This window comes from Lactuca sativa, chromosome 3 (genome assembly GCF_002870075.4).
Source record: "Lactuca sativa cultivar Salinas chromosome 3, Lsat_Salinas_v11, whole genome shotgun sequence".
In the NCBI taxonomy this organism is placed as follows: domain Eukaryota; kingdom Viridiplantae; phylum Streptophyta; class Magnoliopsida; order Asterales; family Asteraceae; genus Lactuca; species Lactuca sativa.
The window spans coordinates 25,621,510-25,641,200 of NC_056625.2; the positions used below are offsets into that span (position 1 = coordinate 25,621,510).

At 35.6% G+C, this 19,691-nt stretch overlaps 2 protein-coding genes and 1 non-coding gene across 3 annotated transcripts; 2 read left to right on the top strand and 1 right to left on the bottom strand.

Moving 5' to 3' along the window:
- The first annotated feature begins 218 nt into the window (after positions 1-218).
- LOC111884194 (uncharacterized) lies at positions 219-1,101 on the top strand. Its single transcript, XM_023880516.3, has 2 exons — positions 219-613; positions 695-1,101. Exons 1-2 carry the CDS (start codon positions 458-460, stop codon positions 875-877), a joined length of 339 nt encoding a protein of 112 aa, XP_023736284.1. The 5' UTR covers positions 219-457; the 3' UTR covers positions 878-1,101.
- A 660-nt stretch (positions 1,102-1,761) lies between these two features.
- On the bottom strand, positions 1,762-5,764 carry LOC111884187 (uncharacterized). Its single transcript, XM_023880508.3, has 6 exons — positions 5,432-5,764; positions 4,193-5,348; positions 3,642-4,108; positions 2,663-3,570; positions 2,136-2,560; positions 1,762-2,058 (listed from the first exon to the last, which is right to left on the bottom strand). The coding sequence occupies exons 3-6, from the start codon at positions 3,977-3,979 to the stop codon at positions 1,762-1,764; spliced, it is 1,968 nt and encodes a 655-aa protein (XP_023736276.2). The 5' UTR covers positions 3,980-4,108; positions 4,193-5,348; positions 5,432-5,764.
- A 6,388-nt stretch (positions 5,765-12,152) lies between these two features.
- Positions 12,153-12,259, top strand: LOC111884199 (small nucleolar RNA R71). The gene has a single exon (XR_002847644.1). It is a non-coding gene; the product is annotated as a small nucleolar RNA R71 (small nucleolar RNA).
- The last annotated feature ends 7,432 nt before the right edge of the window (positions 12,260-19,691 follow it).

The window sequence follows — 19,691 nt, forward strand, 5'->3', positions numbered from 1 at the left end:
TATATTTAGTATGTACTTGACCCGGTTTGACATGGTCCATTTGGGTTGCATGACATCCCAACAATTAGATAAACAAAATGAAAAAATGACACTTATGATTTGTTATAAGAAGAGGACTTTCATTTTAATGCTTCATGCCTCTTTTAATAAATGTCACGTATCAGTTTAAAGACGACAGACAAATTTTATTTTTATAAATAAGGGATAATGTCATAAAAAGCCTTAATTTTGTAAAAAAAGTCGGTTTTACCCTCCGACGGGTTTTTGTGTCATTAATGCCGCATACTTGTCTCACTTTTTGCGTTTATGCCAAATACCCGGTTGCAAGAGGGTTTACCGGTTACCCCTCTACTTACCCCTCAACTTTTCCCCCCGTTTCTTAACCCCATTTACCAAACGACGAAGCTGGGTTTTTGAAGAAGAACATCACGAAAACAAAATCAGATTTGTACACCAAATGACAACGTCGAAATCAAATTCAAGCTGGAGTGGCACATCAAGAAGGAAAAATCGGGAGATAATACGATGTAGCTGTGGTGATATTTGCCCTATTTATGTTTCACGCACTCCAGAAAACCCAGGACGAAAGTTTCGTGGCTGCCCTAATTACCAGGTAATTGTTATGATGTTTGCCCTAATTATGCTCTCTCTACTATCGTCCCTTCTTTATGTAATTTTATTCTTCTTTTTGTAGGATGAAGATGGTGGTTGTGGTCATTTCAAATGGGTTGATGAAGAAGAAGACGAATTTAGGGCTTTTAAGAAGCAATTGAACCTTCAACATAAAGATATCGAATCTGTGATGTTGCTCAAACTGATTGTAGGGCTGCTAGTGAGTATTTTGGTATGTCTTGTTGTAGTGGTTATTAAGATGTAAGTTAGATGAAATGATAACAAGTTTGTAGTGTAGTTTATTACATTGGTAGATGTACTAAATCTGTAAAAGTTTGAATGGTGCAATAGTATTAATGTTTGTATGGCTATGATCTATTTTATGAATGCTTTTGTGACAATGGTAACTACACATTCAGCAGAACACAAATTCAAAGTAAGATGCATAAAATGGTAATCAAATGTGCCAATAATGGTAAATATGTTCACCATAACACAAATGGGAAGTAAGATGCGTAAATGGTTATCAAATGTGCCAATAATAGTAAACATGTTCACCATAACACAAATGGGAAGTAAGATGCATAAATGGTTATCAAATGTACCAATAATGGTAAACATGTTCACCATAACACAAATGGGAAGTAAGATGCTTAAATGGTTATCAAATGTGCCAATAATGGTAAACATGTTCACCATAACACAAATGGGAAGTAAGATGCTTAAATGGTTATCAAATGTGCCAATAATTGTAAACATGTTCACCATAACACAAATGGGAAGCAAGATGCATAAATGGTTTTCAAATGTGCCAATAATGGTACACATGTTCACCATAACACAAATGGGAAAGTAATATGCATAAAATGGTAATAAAAATTGACAACAATGGATAACACATTCATCATAACACAAATAAAAGGGGGTGTATTAATTGCATAAGGTTTTTTACATCTCACTAATACGTAGCAGCCATCCAATTGTATCCAAAAACCTAAATAAATTATCAAAAAAGGCAACCAAGTTTATAACATAAAACAAGTGGATGTATGCTGCATTTAGTGGGTGGAATGACAATAATATTTAGCAAAAAGGGCTCCATCTGCCCGTGTTTACCCTCCCCACTACACCCCCAAAACACTTAACCAACTACTCCAACCTAACTGGATTGCTAGCAGATGAACCACCTCCATTTTTGTCAAGCACCGTCTTCTTCAACTTCTGCAAAATGATCCTTTCAGAGGGTTTTCTCAACCTTGTCAATCTAGGGACATCATCAGGACCTTCATCATCACCTCTTTCTTCTTGTTCACCTTCATCATCACCCAAGTGACCATCATCACCTCCTTCTTCTTGTTCACCACCACCATCAACAATACCATCAACATCATCAATAACAGCCTCATCATCATTATCAGAAGGATGATCCAATACATCTTCCATATCCTGATATTGATAATTACATAAATAAATTAAATTGGAGAAAAATAATGAAAAACACTTACAAAAAAGTAATTTCTTACCAGCTCAACAGGTAGCATGTCATCCAGTTCCAATTCTACCCCTTCCATACCTTCAATTTCTTCCATGCTATATCCTGCTTCCAACATCGATGCAATCTGTTCAGCATCCAGTTTTACCTTATCTACAAGGACACCATCAGCTTTTCCATCATTAAACTCAACATTACCCTCATAATCTGATTGAGTAGCATCATAGGTTTCTGATTGTTGTTGAAAACTACCCTCCCCTAATATTTCGTCCAGCCCCTGCTCAACCTCATCAAGCACTTTGTGTAGATCTAAACCAACCCTTGGAAGCAAAACATCTTCTTTTCCAACATCAACCACTTCTACTTCTTCAACAATATGACAATCTTCAACAATAACATCATTAACATCCCCAGTCTGAATATCATCACCATGACCCCCAGTCTCAATACCACCACCTTCCCCAATCTGAATATCATCACCATGACCCCCAGTCTCAATACCACCACCTTCCCCAATCTGAATATCATCACGATGACCCCCAGTCTCAATACCACCACCTTCCCCAATCTGAATATCATCACCATGATCCCCAGGCTCAATACTATCACCATGATCCTCATTCTGAATTCCATCACCTTCCCCAATCTGAATACCATCAACAACTTCTTTTTGAGTTGCAGAAACATCTTCTTTATGAGGTGAAGTAGCCTCTTTTTTGGACCTTGATGCTTTTAAAACCTTGGAACTTGATGCTTCTTTCTTTGACTTGTTTTTCTTCTTTAGAGGCTGACTGGATTTAGAAGCTCTTAATGATTCATCAAATTCAGTTGCTTCTTTTTTGGACCTTGAGGCTTTTAAAACCTTGGAACTTGATGCTTCTTTCTTTGACTTGTTTTTCTGCATTGGAGGCTGACTGGATTGAGAAGCTCTTAATGACTCATCATATTCAGTTAACAATGGATGTTTCCTTGGTCTGCCTCTTTTCTTTGGTAGCAAGGGTACTACTGGTTTTTTCTCATTCTTACAACTTTTTTGATTATGGCCATACTCTAAGCATTTCCCACATCTTACTGTTCTTGGTACAAATACCCTTGTTGATGAAAACCTCCCCTCTTGCTCACTAGCATGCCTCTTCCTTTTGGTAGTAGGCCTACCTGGCATTCTCCTAGCCAAAGGAGGCAATGGCTTTATGAATCCAGTTTGGCTCCAAAGATTACTCCCATTCACTGGTTTTATATTAGAGGAGTAAGACTTTTTAAAATTTTCCTTTGAAAAGTACCCATCAATATATACATCTGGTGTTTGATTGATGTAGTTGATGGCTGCATTTGCATGTACACATGGGATCCCAGACAAATCCCATAATCTGCAACTGCAAGTCCTGCTGTCCAAGTCCACCATATAGCTGTCACATCCTCTTCTAGCTTCAAAAACATGTCCTTGACTATGAACTACAACCCATAACCTGCATAAGTTGGTATAGTAAGTAAGAATAATAAAAAGAAACAACAAATGTTAAATTTCTTTTATGCATACCTCATATTTTTCCCAAACAACTGCATTTTCCTAAGTATAGCAGGACAAACATTTGATTTCCATTTAACATTTTCCTCTATCATGTGGGAAAACCTGTCCATTATATATATCCTGATCTCCTCAAGCATTGTGATAAGGGGTTTTTTCCTAGCATCAACAATGATTGAGTTGAAACACTCAGAGATTCCATTCTCAACTGCTTCACACGCATAACCCCTATCAAAGTAAGCTCTACACCATGTTTTTGGTTGTCTTGACATCAAGTACTCATATGCAGATGGGCTCAACTTCTTGATGGTTTCCATGTGCCTCATAAAGTCACTTTCTACACAACTCATTGATGCAGCCCAAAATAATTTCTTGAACTCCAACCCTGTGTATGCTTTCTTGAAATTGGCATAAACATGCCTGGCACATTGCCTGTGCTCAACATTTGGGAGTATATCTTTTACAGCTTCAACCAATCCCTACAAGACAAGAACATTCAAGTCAATATGCATCCCTTTTAAATTGTATTAACATTTATATGAAATGGAGTATTGAAAACAGACCTTATGTTGGTCAGATATCACCACCAATCCTCTGCCATCATGAAGGTCTACACTATCTCTAAGAAGCTCAATAAACCAAGTCCAGTTAGGCTTGTTTTCAACATCAACAACAGCCCATGCTATAGGATACACCTGGTTATTAGCATCTCTACCAATGGCAGTCAACAACTCACCCTTCACCTGTCCTTTCAGGAAGCATCCATCCAAACCAATTACTCTTCTACACCCTAATTTCCATCCATCACTTAAAGCTTTGAAACCAATGTAAAATCTGTGGAAGTAGTTCTTCCCATCTGGATTGACAGTGACACTAACTTTGCATGTTGAACCTGGGTTGGACCTTAATAATTCATCAGCATAATCCCATACCCTAGCATAATGTTCAGTTAGTTTTCCTTCAATCAACTCAGTGGCCCATTTTTTTTGCCCTACGGACTTGCCCAATGGATACTACACATCTCAACCTTTGTTTGATATCGGCAATCATGTCCCTAAGTTTCATCTTAGGTGTGTTTGCAATTTCAGTAATGTAATGCCTACCTATCCATTCAGGGGAAACAAGACTTCCAAATTTGAACTTCCTACTGCAACGATGCTCTCCAACCAAATTTTTAACTTGAAATGATTTTTCATTGTACATCCATCCAGCATACAATCTGAAAGGACAATCATTCATCTCTGTCCTCTTCCCACATCTTGCAACTAGTCTAGTTTTATCACATTTTTCAAAGTATATCTGATATCCATTTGACACCCCATAATTTTGAATACAAAACTTAAGTTGTGCAGGAGACTCAAACATATCACCTACCTTAGGTTCCATCTTATCCCATGGTGTGTTTGGATCATGAATTCTGTACTTATTCTTCACCGCCTTTTGTTCACCTTCTTCATCACTTTGCCATTCATTAGCATGATAAACTTGTGCTCTGATTTCATCAGCCATGCTTGAATTCCTTAAGTTTTCATCACTAAGTAGAACATTGAGAAAGACGTCCCTACATTTATCAAGCGCAGTCACGAACTCATGCTCTGGTTCGTGATCCATATAAATACCATGGAGCTCATAATCCATCTCATTTAGTCCAGAGAAGGGCTCGTATATACTAGCAAATAGTTCTTTGAAAACGTCATCCGATGAAGCCATTACAGTTACCTGCAAAATCAAAAAGATTTTACAAACAAAATTGAAGAATTTTAACTAGATAATTGCTTTAATCATGGATTTGAGAAACTTACTGGTTCAACAACTCAACGAGTCTATCACCCAACTATCTTCCTGCTAGAACAACGATACCAACAATGTAGACCTAATCCTCTTCAAATACCCAAATTTCGTGATGATTCCCTTCCAAAAGCCCAAGATTTTTCTCAGTAGACTACGATTGACTGCGATTGAGTTGACGCTTCGGAGAGAGGGTGTGGAGCTCTATGTCTAACGTTTACCAAACGGGGTTAATTTCTTCATTAGTTAAGAAACGGTTGGAAAAGTTGAGGGGTAAGTAGAGGGGTAACCGGTAAACCCTCTTGCAACCGGGTATTTGGCATAAACGCAAAAAGTGAGACAAGTATGCGACATTAATGACACAAAAACCCGTCGGAGGGTAAAACCGACTTTTTTTTTACAAAATTAAGGCTTTTTATGACATTATCCCTATAAATAAAGCGAAAGGAAACTTATATTTACAATTTTAATTATAGGAATAAATTTTCAATATTATGTTTGATTATTATGTAGTAGGGATGTGGTTGGTCCCGGAACCGAACCTGAGAACCGAAAATTGAAATTGAGGAAATATAGTAACTGAAAATACCGGTGCGGTTCTTGTTTTTCGGTTCCAAAACCGTAAAAAACCGAACTTTTACATTACATTGTTGTTTTCTGAATTTGTAAATGCGATTTTCTTTTATAGATATCACAATAAGTTAATATGAGATATAATGGTGTTATTTTCTCATTATCTAGTCATTTAATTTACCTTTACTATGAGATATAAAAATAAAAAAGGTAAATTAAATTTCTATACCACAATAAAAATAAAATTATAAAGTCTTAATAGCCCTTGTTTTAGAGCTGTGTAATGCTGTTATTTCTTAACCAATTTAACTATTATTTGAACCAAAACAGATGACTACAATCTAGAAAAAAATCAGGTCATTCTAAGCTCGTATGAATAAGTTATGACCATTCAAAGTTGGGTAAAAAATATAAGCAACGCTGCAAACCGGTTCCAAAACCGGAAAAAACCCGAGAACTGCTGCTTGAAAACCAAAAAACTGAAAATCGGGAATTATTGGAACCGAAAACCGAACCAAATAATAGATTTCAGTGCAGTACCGATTCAATTCGGTTTTTTAAGGTTTTTTTCTCATCTCTATGTAGTTTAGACATTTTAGTGTTTTAATAATAATCAAACATTTTCTAAGATTATGTAAAATCAATTATTGTCTCTTTTTCGTTATAGACAAAATATAATAACTTTAAAAAGTGGGCCCAATAAAAAGTAGAGAGATTTGCCAACCCGAAATTGAATATCTTGTTTGTAGAGAGATTTGGGCCCAATAAAAAGTGGGCTTAGAGTTAAGAAATAAAAATTAGACAAACTTCGTATTTGATACCAAACTTTACTATAATCTAAATAACCTTATGACCTCATTTCTGTTCTTCTATTATATTAAGATGTTATTAATGGCATAACGAAACTCGTCATGTTTTCTATGAATAGACTCATGTACTCATTTATCTCGATCTGAGTAATATTCTCAAACTGTGCAATATCATACATTTCAAGTTACTTATAAAAATTAAGATATGTTAGTTTTTTATACATTAAACTTGTAGATGTAATTAATCATGTCTCCAATTATGGTTGAATAGTTGTTTTCGTAGATTACCATCGACCTAAGTAAAACACATATCTACAATAGTACAGAAAAAAACAAATAGTTAGTCGGTGGAAGCACTAATTAAACCAATACAGGTAATCAAACATAAGACGACTACAAGCAATACTTAAGGGCCGAGGGAAAAAGGGAAGGTGAGCAAGAAATAATAATCTAATATTGGATAACGCAAACTATTATAAATAAAAAACTGAATATAGACATAGTTTACTCAACTATCATAATATTAAGTGTCTATGTCTTTAGAAAGGGTCAACTCATGTTTGTCTAACCTTATATTATCTTCTCATTCCTTTCTAAAGTTTCATCTCCTCTTCGTACCATTGACCAATACTGTCTCCGCCCGCTTAATAGCAGCTCCAATCCATAAGGGGTTCAAAAATCATAATGTGTGTTCTCATAGGGCCACCGAAACTAAAACGTCAATCTTGACAAAATAAGTAGTTATATGCTATATGAAATAATGTTTGCCTTTAATAATATGTAGCCTATTAGGTTAACGGTGAAAACATTGCCTAATGCATTAGAGGTTATACATTGAAATTTGTTGTTGTAGGGGCGGATCTAGCATAAAAGAAGTAGGGTGCATATACCCACTTGAAAATGGGTCTCACCCTATATTTTACTAAAATAAACTCGAATATCACTCTTTTAGAGTAATGGGTGTGGACAACGGTCAAAGCAGTTTTGCTAAGGTGGAGGCACCTCAACACCGGTATAACGCCACCAACACCGCCCCCTTGGTTTCCCATTGCTAAATGATTATTTTTCCCATGAATCAGTCTTCATTAGATAAGTGTGTGTGTGTGTGTGTGTATGCAAAAGCCATACTGACCAAATACAATGGGCTAACAATAGAATAATAATACAATACATATACATAATATTATATCTACTAACATCCCCTGCAGTTTGAGTGAGAGGAGAATTCTAAACGTTAAAACTGGTCTTGAAGTCGTTGAAGAGCTATGTCGAAAGGCTTTTAGCGAAGATGTCGGCATACTAAGCGGAGGAATGGACATGAAAGACGCAAACGATGGCCCGAGCAACCAGACCACAAACAAAATGAATGTCAATTTTCAATGGGTTTCGTGTGTTAGTGTTGAACCGGGTTCGATGACATGTACACAGAACTGATGTTGTTAGAGTCGACAATTATGGCTTTGGAAGGTGGACACTGAAGCTCATGAAGTAAATTACAAACCCAACATGTCTCTGCAACGACGTTAGCAACACCACGATACTTCGCCTTGGTACTTAACCGAGAAATAACCCCAATCCACTTAGAAGAGAAGGATATCAAATTATCGCCAAGAAAGACACAGTATCCAGAAGTCGAACGACAGGAGATAGGGCATCCCCCCATTCGGTATCAGAGTAAGCGCAAAGGGTAGACGTGGGGGAAACGTGAAGCTATAATCCATGGTCTAGAATGCCTCAAATTTATCGTAAAATGCGCTTGAGCGCATGAAAATGAGGTTGTCGTGGGTCATGCATAAATAGGAAAATTTATTGCACCACGAAAGCAATGTCTAGTTTAGTGAAGGTAAGGTACTAAAGTACCCCGTCAAGACTGCGATATAAAGAAGGGTCCGCAACTGGAGGTCCATTCGCATCCAACTTATGAGTGGTCTTGACAGGCGTACAAGTTAGGTTACACTGAAGCATGTGGGCTCGCTCAAGGATCTCTGTAGCATATTTTCTCTCAAAAAGGAAGAGAACGTGAGAGGAGCGGGTGGCAAATATCCCTAAAAAATAATTAAAAGCCCCAAGATCCATCATGGCGAACTCTCGGCTGAGCTGAGCAATAATGGACTAAAGGAGCGTTGTAGAAGAGGTAGTCAGCACAATATCATAACTATAACTAGTATAAACTTAAAGTGATGGTAACACAGTCATTTTGGATTGCCCTCAAACCTAGCAGTTGGACATGATATTTTGGAAATAGAGGTTGATTTATTATTTGATCAATAAATAGAAATAAATAATTTATTAATATATTATGAAAATAATATCTTAATTAGAAATATTAATATTTAATTAATTATTAATTAGAAAAAGGCATTCTAAAAACTCCTTAGGCTAAGGACGGTTTTGGGAGGGTTCTAGGGGTTCTAGATATATCTTTGGAGAATAATCAGGAAACTGGATAATTACCAAAAACAATATAATATTATTATATTTTTTAGGGTTATCTAGGGTTTCCTTGTTGCAGTATATAAGGAACATTACCCCTTCATATTTCGACGACTCATTCCTTAGAAGAAATAGGCCGAAATTCTGATCTCCTCACTCCTCTCTCCTTAATATCCTTCTTTCTTGTGTTGGTGTGAACCACTAGAGACACGACGCTTGTGGTGCTTGCTTAAGATCAACAAAAGGATTCTTGGTTTTTTACTTCAACAATCAATAAGGTAGGTATTCTTACTAATGAATTCAAGCTTGAATAGGAAAATTTTGTAGTTTGATAGTTCATAGTATGTTGCCTTTATGTGAAAGACATAAATCCTTCTTAGGTTACATGTGCCCTAATCATTTAATTGTTAAATGTTTTTCAGCTTCCAACATTGTTTTTGTAACCTCCATAACCCATTAGTGATATCAGAGTCTATGACTATCTTTCATGTGATTGCACATTAGTAAATTGATCAAAACTAAAATTTTCGAATTAATCGTATCTCACAACGTGAGATCTGATCAGATCAAACTTTTCATAAATATCTGCCTAATCTGTTTTGACTGGTAATTAACTACCTTAAATATCTTCCAAATCCGATTTCGCTGAGTATTTGATGATAAATTACAAGACTAAAAGTTAGGAGATAAATCTTTGATTTGATTAATTATTTTATTGATTAATATGATTGATTTTTAAATGTGTAAATAACTGATTTATATATTAATTAATCCAAACAATTAATGTCAAATATTATTTGGTTTATATTAAATTTAAAATTATATAAATTTTTGAAATTTATTATAAACCTAGTATTTTGAAAAGTTTTAAAATATACCTTATACTATATGTAAAATAAATGTTTAATAATTACTATATGTATAAGATTAAGTCGGTCGAACCGCTAGTACGCCGCATTCACGAAGCCATACTATAATGGGAGTTTAAGGAAACGGTCTATAAAATGACTGACATTGGGTATCCACTCTCTTGTATGGCGGAGGGTCGTTAGCCGAACGGGTTTGATAGGAAAATTAATTCTCATTAGTAAGTATAATGCGATTAAAAGTAACTAAACTCTTTTATTTTAAATCTCAATCTTAGTTACTTTAAGAAAAATGTGAATTTGTATGCTAACCCATGAAATTGCACATTGTACTTTCTAGTAGTTAATGGAGCGCGTGTAGTTAACCAACACACTAATAATGACTATAAAGAGTAATAATGGGCATCTTGAAAATTATCATTGATTAATGGAGCGTGTGTGGTTAACCGACACATTAAAATGAGATGATAAATAACATCGAGAGTGCCAAACTAATTTGCATGGTTATTCACATATTGTTTGTGATCCTTGGTATCCCAGTCACAAATGGAAGAGCATAATATGATATTAAACATGTCATTGAATAGTTTCAATGACTCTCAAAGATCTAGGAATTTCACTTAAATTAATTTCCTTCAAATTTCATTTTTCAATGGTGGAATTGGTAAATCGTCATTTACCTACCTTTATAAAATTTACAATTAGATTACGTCATCATTTTCTAAGTTGTGAATATTTTAGTTGGATCCTAGCCTTAACGTTTCAATTCTGGAAGGTTGAGCTTTTGGTAGAACGAATAAGGCATGAAATTAATACTCGCTCTAGAATCGGAAAAAGCATATGTCTTCGTGTTATTTCAAAATTCACATGGAAGTGTAAGGCATCTGAGATCTCCCATTTTCCTTGGTATCCCCACCATAATAACCATGGAAATTTTGTCACTAAGTACTACCTTGGAGGTCTTCTCTAGTTGTTGGCGAGTGTCGAGTAAATCTTGAAGAAATTTGGCATATTCGGGAACCTTGGCTAAGGATTCAATAAAAGGAGTATTGATTGAAATACCCTTGACTTGCTGCATAAACTTCTTATGTTCTTGTTCCAATGGGTGAACTCTAGCTCAAGAAGGAAACGGTAAAGGAGGTTGGTAAGCACGAGCACCAGAAAGTTTTTTTTGCCCAAACCGAGCCCACGTCGTGAGGATTGAATCCTCACGTCATGAGGACGGTGTTTCAACTCTATTTTTTCTACAATTTTCCTCCGCTTTGGCTGTGATTCGGGATGCTTTGTCTCTTCTTCTAATGCGTCCAAGAACTCATAAATAGTCTATTCTTCAGTAGTTATGGCCATGACATGTGGTTGCGGTTTATTATCAGGATTTTTAGGAGGTAACTGCTCATTAACCAATGTAATTAATTGCCCGAGTTGAGCTTCAATATTTTTAATGGATGCTTGATGACTTCTCATGGTAGCATCAGCTGTATCGTGATGTTTTCCATAAGCTTCCATGAATCTATGAAGCATTGACTCTAAGTCCACTTTTTTCTCGGGTTGTGGTTGTTCCTTTTGGTAAAATCCCCAGCCGGTTTGCCTATATTTATGGTCTTTTTTTTTGCTTCTTGTATTCCTCATACGACAACCATTCTTTCTTTGGCTTTCTCTAATATTCATCATAGCGGTCTCCACTAGAGTAGTAAACTTGAGCTTTCCTATTCCCGTTTTTGTCTAGATGGCAATCTTTTGTCAAATGTAGACCATTGCAATTTTCACAGCCCACACTTATTGTGTGTATGGATTGGTCCATCTTTGTCATTCTTCGATCCATGCTACTCAACGTTGCCAAAACCGCCGCCATGTCTTCCGAATCACCATTCCCGATTCCCCTAGCTCCATCATTACGAGGGTTGTGGTACTCCCGTGAATGCTTTGAAAACTCTTCGATTAGTTCTTTAATTTCAGCGGGATTCTTCTTTGTTAAAGGTCCTTAAGAATCAAGGAGTTTTCTTGTCGTTACGTTCACCCCATCGTAGAAGATCAAGACTTCTTGTTGCTTGTTTAGATCATTGTGGGGACAATTCATTATTAACCCTTTATATTGTTCCCATGCCTCATACAAAGACTCCCCTACTTTTTGCTCGAAATTAGCTATGGATTTTTTAAGTTTAGCAACCTTGGATGGTTGGCCAAATTGTTGGAGAAATTCTTCACGCATCTGTGCCCAAGTGGTGGTTGTTTCTGGGGGAAGTGCCTTCAGCCAATCTTTTGCTACTCCTTTGAAGGTAACCAAAATCATTCTTAACAAGACAGTCTCTCGTGATACATTCGGAATATTGAAATAGTCATCAATGTCATTGACTTCATCGAGGTGCTTGTATGCATCTTCATGATCTTTTTCGGAAAATGGAATATCCTTTAGCATGGAAAGGATGTGTCCCTTGAAGGTAGCAGTAGCAGGAATTACAGGTTGCACAAGTCCTCGACTGGTGTCCTCACGTATTCTTTTCTTGTATGCCTCCATCTTCATGTCAGCAATGTCCGTCATGTTGTTTTTGGGATCTCTTTCAGGTTCACTACTTTTGTCTGTTTCTGTTTCGGGCTCGTAACCTTCTTCCTTTTTGTTAGGAGTCCTCTCAAATATTTCGAATGTGCTTGCATTTTTTGGGACGTTGCTTGATCCTCCTACGTTCTTGTCCTTCTTTTTATGAAAAGCTGACTCTGGATCTTCAAGTGGTGGTGTCAATGGTGTGTTTGATCTGCGGGACCTATACTACTGAAACAAAAACAAAAATAAAAACGTAAAAATGAACTAAAATTAAATAAAAAGTCCTACTGAATAATTACCACAACATGGTACTAGGGGCCACCTCCTGGTATAGCATGTAAACTAAAACAGAAAGCAAAAACAAAATAAAACCTGAAATATCAGAGCTCACGCCCTGAGCTTTAAGAGCTCACGTCGTGAGTTTAGTATTTCAGAAAAATTTAACTAATGCTAAAATGTAACTTTTTGCAGGTTTTACCTCACAAAAAGGATCGATTAACCTAAAAGCAAGCAACAATTAAAAAGGGGTTTTATCTGATTTTTCATGTTCATAAAAACTTAAGCACTCAACTAAAAACCATTTTAATTAATATATTAGAACACTTTCGTTGAGTTTCGAATCCATCTTTTTCATATGGTTAGTTACTATTTATGGATTAATAAAGTTGGTTGCCAATTTATATATAATTAGCAATCTTGGTCCAATCTAATAATATTTTCACCAATTCGTGTACACTATGTATGGTCATACACAAGCAAATACAGAACTAGTTATTAACTGTAATTGAGCTATGTTAGATTTATCTAAGCAATTAATCAAACACAATTATGGTAACAATTATGTTCTCTATCACAACTAAGTTTGTTAATTTTATTACTTAAGCTATATGTGGTCACTCCTAGCTCTAGCAATTTAATAGTCACTAAATTACTAGGTAGACAAGTTCATGTAATTTAATGGTCACTATGCTACACTAAACTTGAATTTAAGCAACAAAGTCACAAACTTTAACATGCTAGGTAATTATAATCAAATACAAGCATAAATCCAACTTTATAAAATCCAATAAATAGTAAACTAAATCATAGATTAAAGGTTTCATCTAGCAAAACGAAAGTAAACGAGTTTAGCTACTCATAACGGAACTTAAACACACAAATTCAATCGGAATTGACAAGAGTCAAGTATGCAAACCGAATGTAATGATTTGATCTTTAATTCCTTAATCTTCTAACTATCCTTCCTCCAAAAGAATGATTTTCGCACTATCTCTGACCTCAAATCTCGAGTATCTGAGAATATCCTCTCTCCAAAAGCTCTTCAAACCGTAAATGTGAAGGGATTTATATAGATTCTGATTTTACGTGGCTCAAGTTGTGAGATTGGAGTCTTACGTCGTCAAATTGGTATTTATCCGTATCAAGCAACGATTTTGGCTTTCCGCGTACTAATCTTCTAGAATTTCCTCCTCATGTCGTGAGCTTGGTTTTCAGCTGAAATCTTATTCTCCTAAGCTCCAATCCTACAAAGTTCCAATGCTTGTCACTTTTGGTTCTTATTCTTCAAGAGTGTCTTTATTGGCTGCAAAATGTAAATTAATTCTATAAGTATCACATATCTTTTCAATTAACCAAAATATTACTTAAAATGTATTAAAATATTGCCTAAAATGTGTATAAATATAGCAATATCATCTATTACCAACAAAAATAGAACGAGGCATATTATGATTATTACAAAAAGAATTAATTATACATGATTTGTTGTGAACATGGTCAGTTGCCCCGGTGTCCATAACCCATCCTCCTTGTTTCGGGTCCGAGAGGGTCATCGTATTGAACATGGAAGGAAGAGATGTAGGTTGATCAATGTCACCGATCCAAGTCCAAGGAGGTTGTTGGGCTGTAGATGATGAGTTGGTAATCTAATGGGCTTGAGAAGTATAGCCATTTGTTTGATGGTGAGTAGTGGGCCTTCTACCAAGCAGTCCATTATGACTAGATTTGAGCATGTTCCACCTTGGCCTAATTGTGGAGGATTTGACCATTCCATTGGGTTGTGTGTGATGTAGGAGGAGAAAAGCCCCATGATTGGGCAGATAGCATCGGCGGTGGGGGAATAAAGAATCATCAAAGCCTTGATTTGCAAATCCATTGGGATTTCTGTTAAAGCGGAGACGATTGTTGGAGGCGTGATTCCCTCCTCTGTGATATTGATTTCTCCTATGGTAAGTATTGGTGCTTCTTCCTCGATTTGAAGAACTAGATCCGACATGAATAAGAGAAGGAGATGGCGAATGACTTGCGTGAAAGGGAGCCGAAGTGGTTGCCAGATGGGTTTCTTCAACAGAGAGGGTAGTACGCATCTTCTGGAACGTGGAAATCGGCTTGCTGTGGCGGATAATGTTGGCTACACTCTTCAAGTTTTGGTGAAGACTATTGAGGGCATATGTGAGAATGTTCATGTCTTTGACTTTTTCCCCAATGCCTTCAAGAAGGTCAGCAAGCTTCTTGACTTTGTCACAGTAGACGTGAATAGTGAGATCACTCATTTGAATGTTTCTGAGTTATGTTTCATATTGCATAGTAACGACTTCTTGATCATCATAAAAGATAGGATGAATATTAAGCCATACCCTTCTAACATTGGCTTGATCGAAGTGAGCATAAGTGATGAGAAATTGGGAGATGGAACCAAAAACCAAAGTGTTACCATGGAGTCAATTTCTAACCATTCAGAATCTGTAGGATGTTGATTGGGGGAATCATATGTGTTGTCTATGTGGTCCAAACCACTATATGCCATATAGTGAGCTTTGAAGAGGGTTCTCCATGGTTCATAATTTATTGTTGTAAGATTTTTAATCAAAGGTACATATGTTTTGATATTGGCTATACCATACACCTAGTGTGTAGGTTTTGGGGGGTTACGTTGTTTTCCTGGCATGATGGGTGAAGACATATATGAAGAAAAGGGAAAAAAATAAGAAGTGGGAAAAAGAAGAAGGAAGACGATTGATGAGGGATCAACAATAGAGAATCAACTATTAGGGTTAGATTATCCTGATACCATGCTAAAGGATTATTTTTCCCATGAATTTTCTTCATTAGATAAACACACACACACACACACACACATATATATATATATATATATATATATATATATATATATATATATATAGAAGAGAGAGAGAAAGAGAGAGAGAGAAAGACAGAGAAAGAGAGAGAAAGAAAGAAAGAAAGAAAGAAAGAGAAAGAGAGAGACAGAGAGAGGTTCAATTATTCTAACTAATTATTGTATGGATGTAAGAATGATTGTGGACTAATCAAAATTAAATAAATAAATAAAGGTAATTTAGTCATTTGATTAATAACTTCCATAAATACTCCCTATAATCATGGTATGGTAGATTGACTTTTGACCTAATTTCTCCCCATTTATATCTACAACCGTTCCCCTCTTTCTCTAAAATCCAAATCTTGGCCACCGACCACAATCATCTGCAAAATTGGAATCGACTACAAAAATTGATCAAGAATTCTACTACCCCTTTTTCCATTCTGTTTAAAACGCTACAAATCCTACCTTTCTTTTGATTACTCGATTCTAATTTGGTGGTGGTGTTGGGTATGAGAGTTGATGTTGGTTTTCTTATGGTGACTAGAAGATAGCGGCTGAAGTGTTGAGGTGTGGTTATGCGATTTTGTTTGAATAAAGAACTTGGGATTTGCTGATGATGGTGGTGTTCGGCTGTGGTGGTTCTTGAGTGATGAGATTGGAGTGGATGGTTAACAGTTCGAGAGGGTGTTTGGGGTGAAGCCACTCGAAAATCAAAGGCAGTGATGGTGAGTTTTAGTCTGTTGGTTGACTGGTTGTATGGGTACTTTGTTGTTATTGATCGAAAGAAAGAACGAGGGATGATTGGTTGTGGTGTTGATGGGGAAAACGAAGGGCACGGTAGCAGCGACTGGCGCTAGTGACGGGGGTGTTTGGTGGCTTTAGATCCATCTTCAAGAAGAGGAGAAGCACAGAAGCAGAAGAGCGACCATCGAAGGTTCCAGGTAAGTGGACGGGGCTGCTTCAATAGTCTCGTATTGTTTTTGTTTTTTTATACAAATCAATAGAGTGTTTGGGCTTGATGATTCATAGGAAATGAAGAAGGAAGAAATTAGTGTTTTTGTTGCTTTTTCTTGACGGGAAAATAAACAAGAAGATGGACTACCGTGTGATTGAACTCAATGGCTTAAATCTAAGATAAATTTTTCTAGTGATTTCTTTGTACAAAGTAATGTAAAAGTATGTTGTTTTTTTTTCATTTTTCTATATATTTCTAATTATATTCTCTATATATTATGTATAATTCTAACACCATTTTTTTTGTGATATCAGAGGTCTTGACAACTAAGGTTTAAGAGGATTCTTACTTGATGACATCCAAGCTCCCTCATCTACAAAATATGTAAGTTTAAAGTTTAAATGAGTGTCTTTGAAGTTTGAATTGATATGCTTTCGAGTTTAATTTCTACATGAACTATTAATTTTTAGCCTTAAAAATTGGTCCTTTTTTTGTACTGCATTTGTTGGTATTCTTTTCGAATCAGAATATACTATCTTCAGTCATCATTTGAATTATAATTCTATCATTGCTAAAGATATTAAAAATCAATTCACTTTTAATTTCAATTTATTAGTTGTTGAAAAACCCCAACCAGAAGATGATAAATAATAACAAGCTATGTGATCTGAAATTGCATAAAAAATGTGTTTAAGCATGTCACTTTTGTGAAAATTAATGGCTAAAAAATTTGTTACTTTTATGTTTTTAACAAATATGTTAGTTGCACGTTCTATTAGAATATACATAACATCAATCTCTAAAAGTATGTTGATCTTCGAACAATGATTATTAAAATTTAACACTACATTGTTTTATTTTGGTTTGCATACTAAATATCTCAACAAAATTCTTATGCTTCCGGCTAGAAATTCTCATGCGTAAGCAAATATAATGTTTTTTTTTGTGTGTGTACAATAATGAAGCAAGGTTTAAGAAGGTTATAAATTCTCACGAACCTATAAATTCTAAAAGAAATAACATCTAGTAAAGAAGAAGATTTTTGGTGAAGAATGGAAACCCGGTTTGAAGCCTCGTGAAGAATGGAAAGTAAGACAACAATAGAATGGATTAGCATTTTTTCTGTCAGAATGATTAGCAACAATATTCTATCATAATGTATTAGTGTTTTACTTAGATTTCAATGTTTTTATTTGATTTTTAACCATTTTCAGTTTTATTATTAAAAAATAAATGTAATTATTAACCATTATTATTTGTATTCTTTCAGAATGAAGGTCATTTATATATGTTCCTATTCATATTTGTTAAGAATGAAAGTAATTACTGATTTTAAGATATTAAAATTATTTTCATATAAAATTTGTATTCATTAAAAATTATTAATCTTGATAATATGTGTTTATAGTATTCTGTCAAAATTTAATGTTAAAATTTAATGTTTTTTTTCAAGATAATCATAAACACATTCTTTTACAATGTTCGAATCAATATATTTAGAAAAAACATCATAAATGGTCCATGTGGTTACCCAAAATCTGAAGTTTAGTCCCCGTGGTTTAAAAATCTCATAGATGGTCCTTGTGTTTTCAAAACTTTTGACGATTGGTCCTTATTACTAACTCCGTTAACTTTTGTCCGTTAATTGAGGGACATTTTCGTCATTTCACACCACGGGGACCATTTATGTCCTTTTCAGTTATTTTTTTAAAAAAAGAAAAAACTAAATATAATTATTTAATATATAAAATCTATATCTCTCTCTCTCTCCCCCTCTCTCCGGAAAACACAATCGAATCTTCATCAGAAGGTGGTGTTACTGGTGTTAACGGGTGGTGGTGGTATAACGATTCAAACCAAATTCAATACAAGTGCATGTCCTATCTCTTTTCCAGATTCATACACATCCATACAAAGATGATTTTTTAATAAAGATTCAAACCAAATTCAAAACAAATACACACCCTCTCTCTTACGGATTCAAAAGCCAGAAATCAGAGGAAAGACATCTCAACACCAATCAACATGTTTGCATTAACCAGATTAGGAGTAGAAACAAATGAATCAAAAATCAATTTGTTATCATATCTTTTGGAAGGCTTGATCGTAGTTATTCGAGAAAGGGATGATCTCAGAAGGGTTTAACCCCACACCCACCCTCACTGCCATTTTCTCTCTATTCCTCTCGTATCTTTCTCGTCTTGCAGGTCTAAATCTAGGTAAATAGCCCTCTCCACCCCTACTCCCCTCTCTGCTTCGGTAATCCCCATCTTTATTTTGATTTGCCCGCATTATGAACAACCCTTTTCAAACCTCAAAAATGTATGGAACCTAGATGGGGAGCCAGACACGAGGTTGTAAGAAGAAACCACAAAACGAGGCCAGAGCATCTTCATATTTAGAAATAAAAAATGAGCCTGATCGTTATTGATCGAGATCGAAATCGAAAGGGGGTGATTGACTAATGCAACAGATGAGATTTTTGTTTCGATCTTCAATGGTTGAGTTCCTTCGATGGTAGAAACGATCTTCAATAAATGAGAATTAGGGGCGATCTATCGGCTATCATCTTCAAATTTAGATGAGATCCATTGTTTTTATGCATCGCCTTAAGTTGTCGGAACCCTAGCCTTTATCCTCACTGTCACTAATGACATCGTTTTCAACTAAAATCCCTAACAGGTCCTGGCGCTTAATACCTACAACGATACAAGCTCCTAGAAGGCAAAGGGATGGAATTCGAGTTTCACAATAGAGGAGTTAAGCATAAGATTCGGAATAAGGATGAACGATGGAATTAGATGAAACTGATTAAACCAGTAGAGAGAGGGAGAAAGAAGGAGAGAGAGAGAGAGAGAGAGAGAGAGAGAGAGAGAGAGAGAGATTATATATTAAATAATTATATTTAGTTTTTTCTATTTTTAAAAAATAAATGAAAAGATCATAAATGGTCCCTGTGGTGTGAAATGACGAAA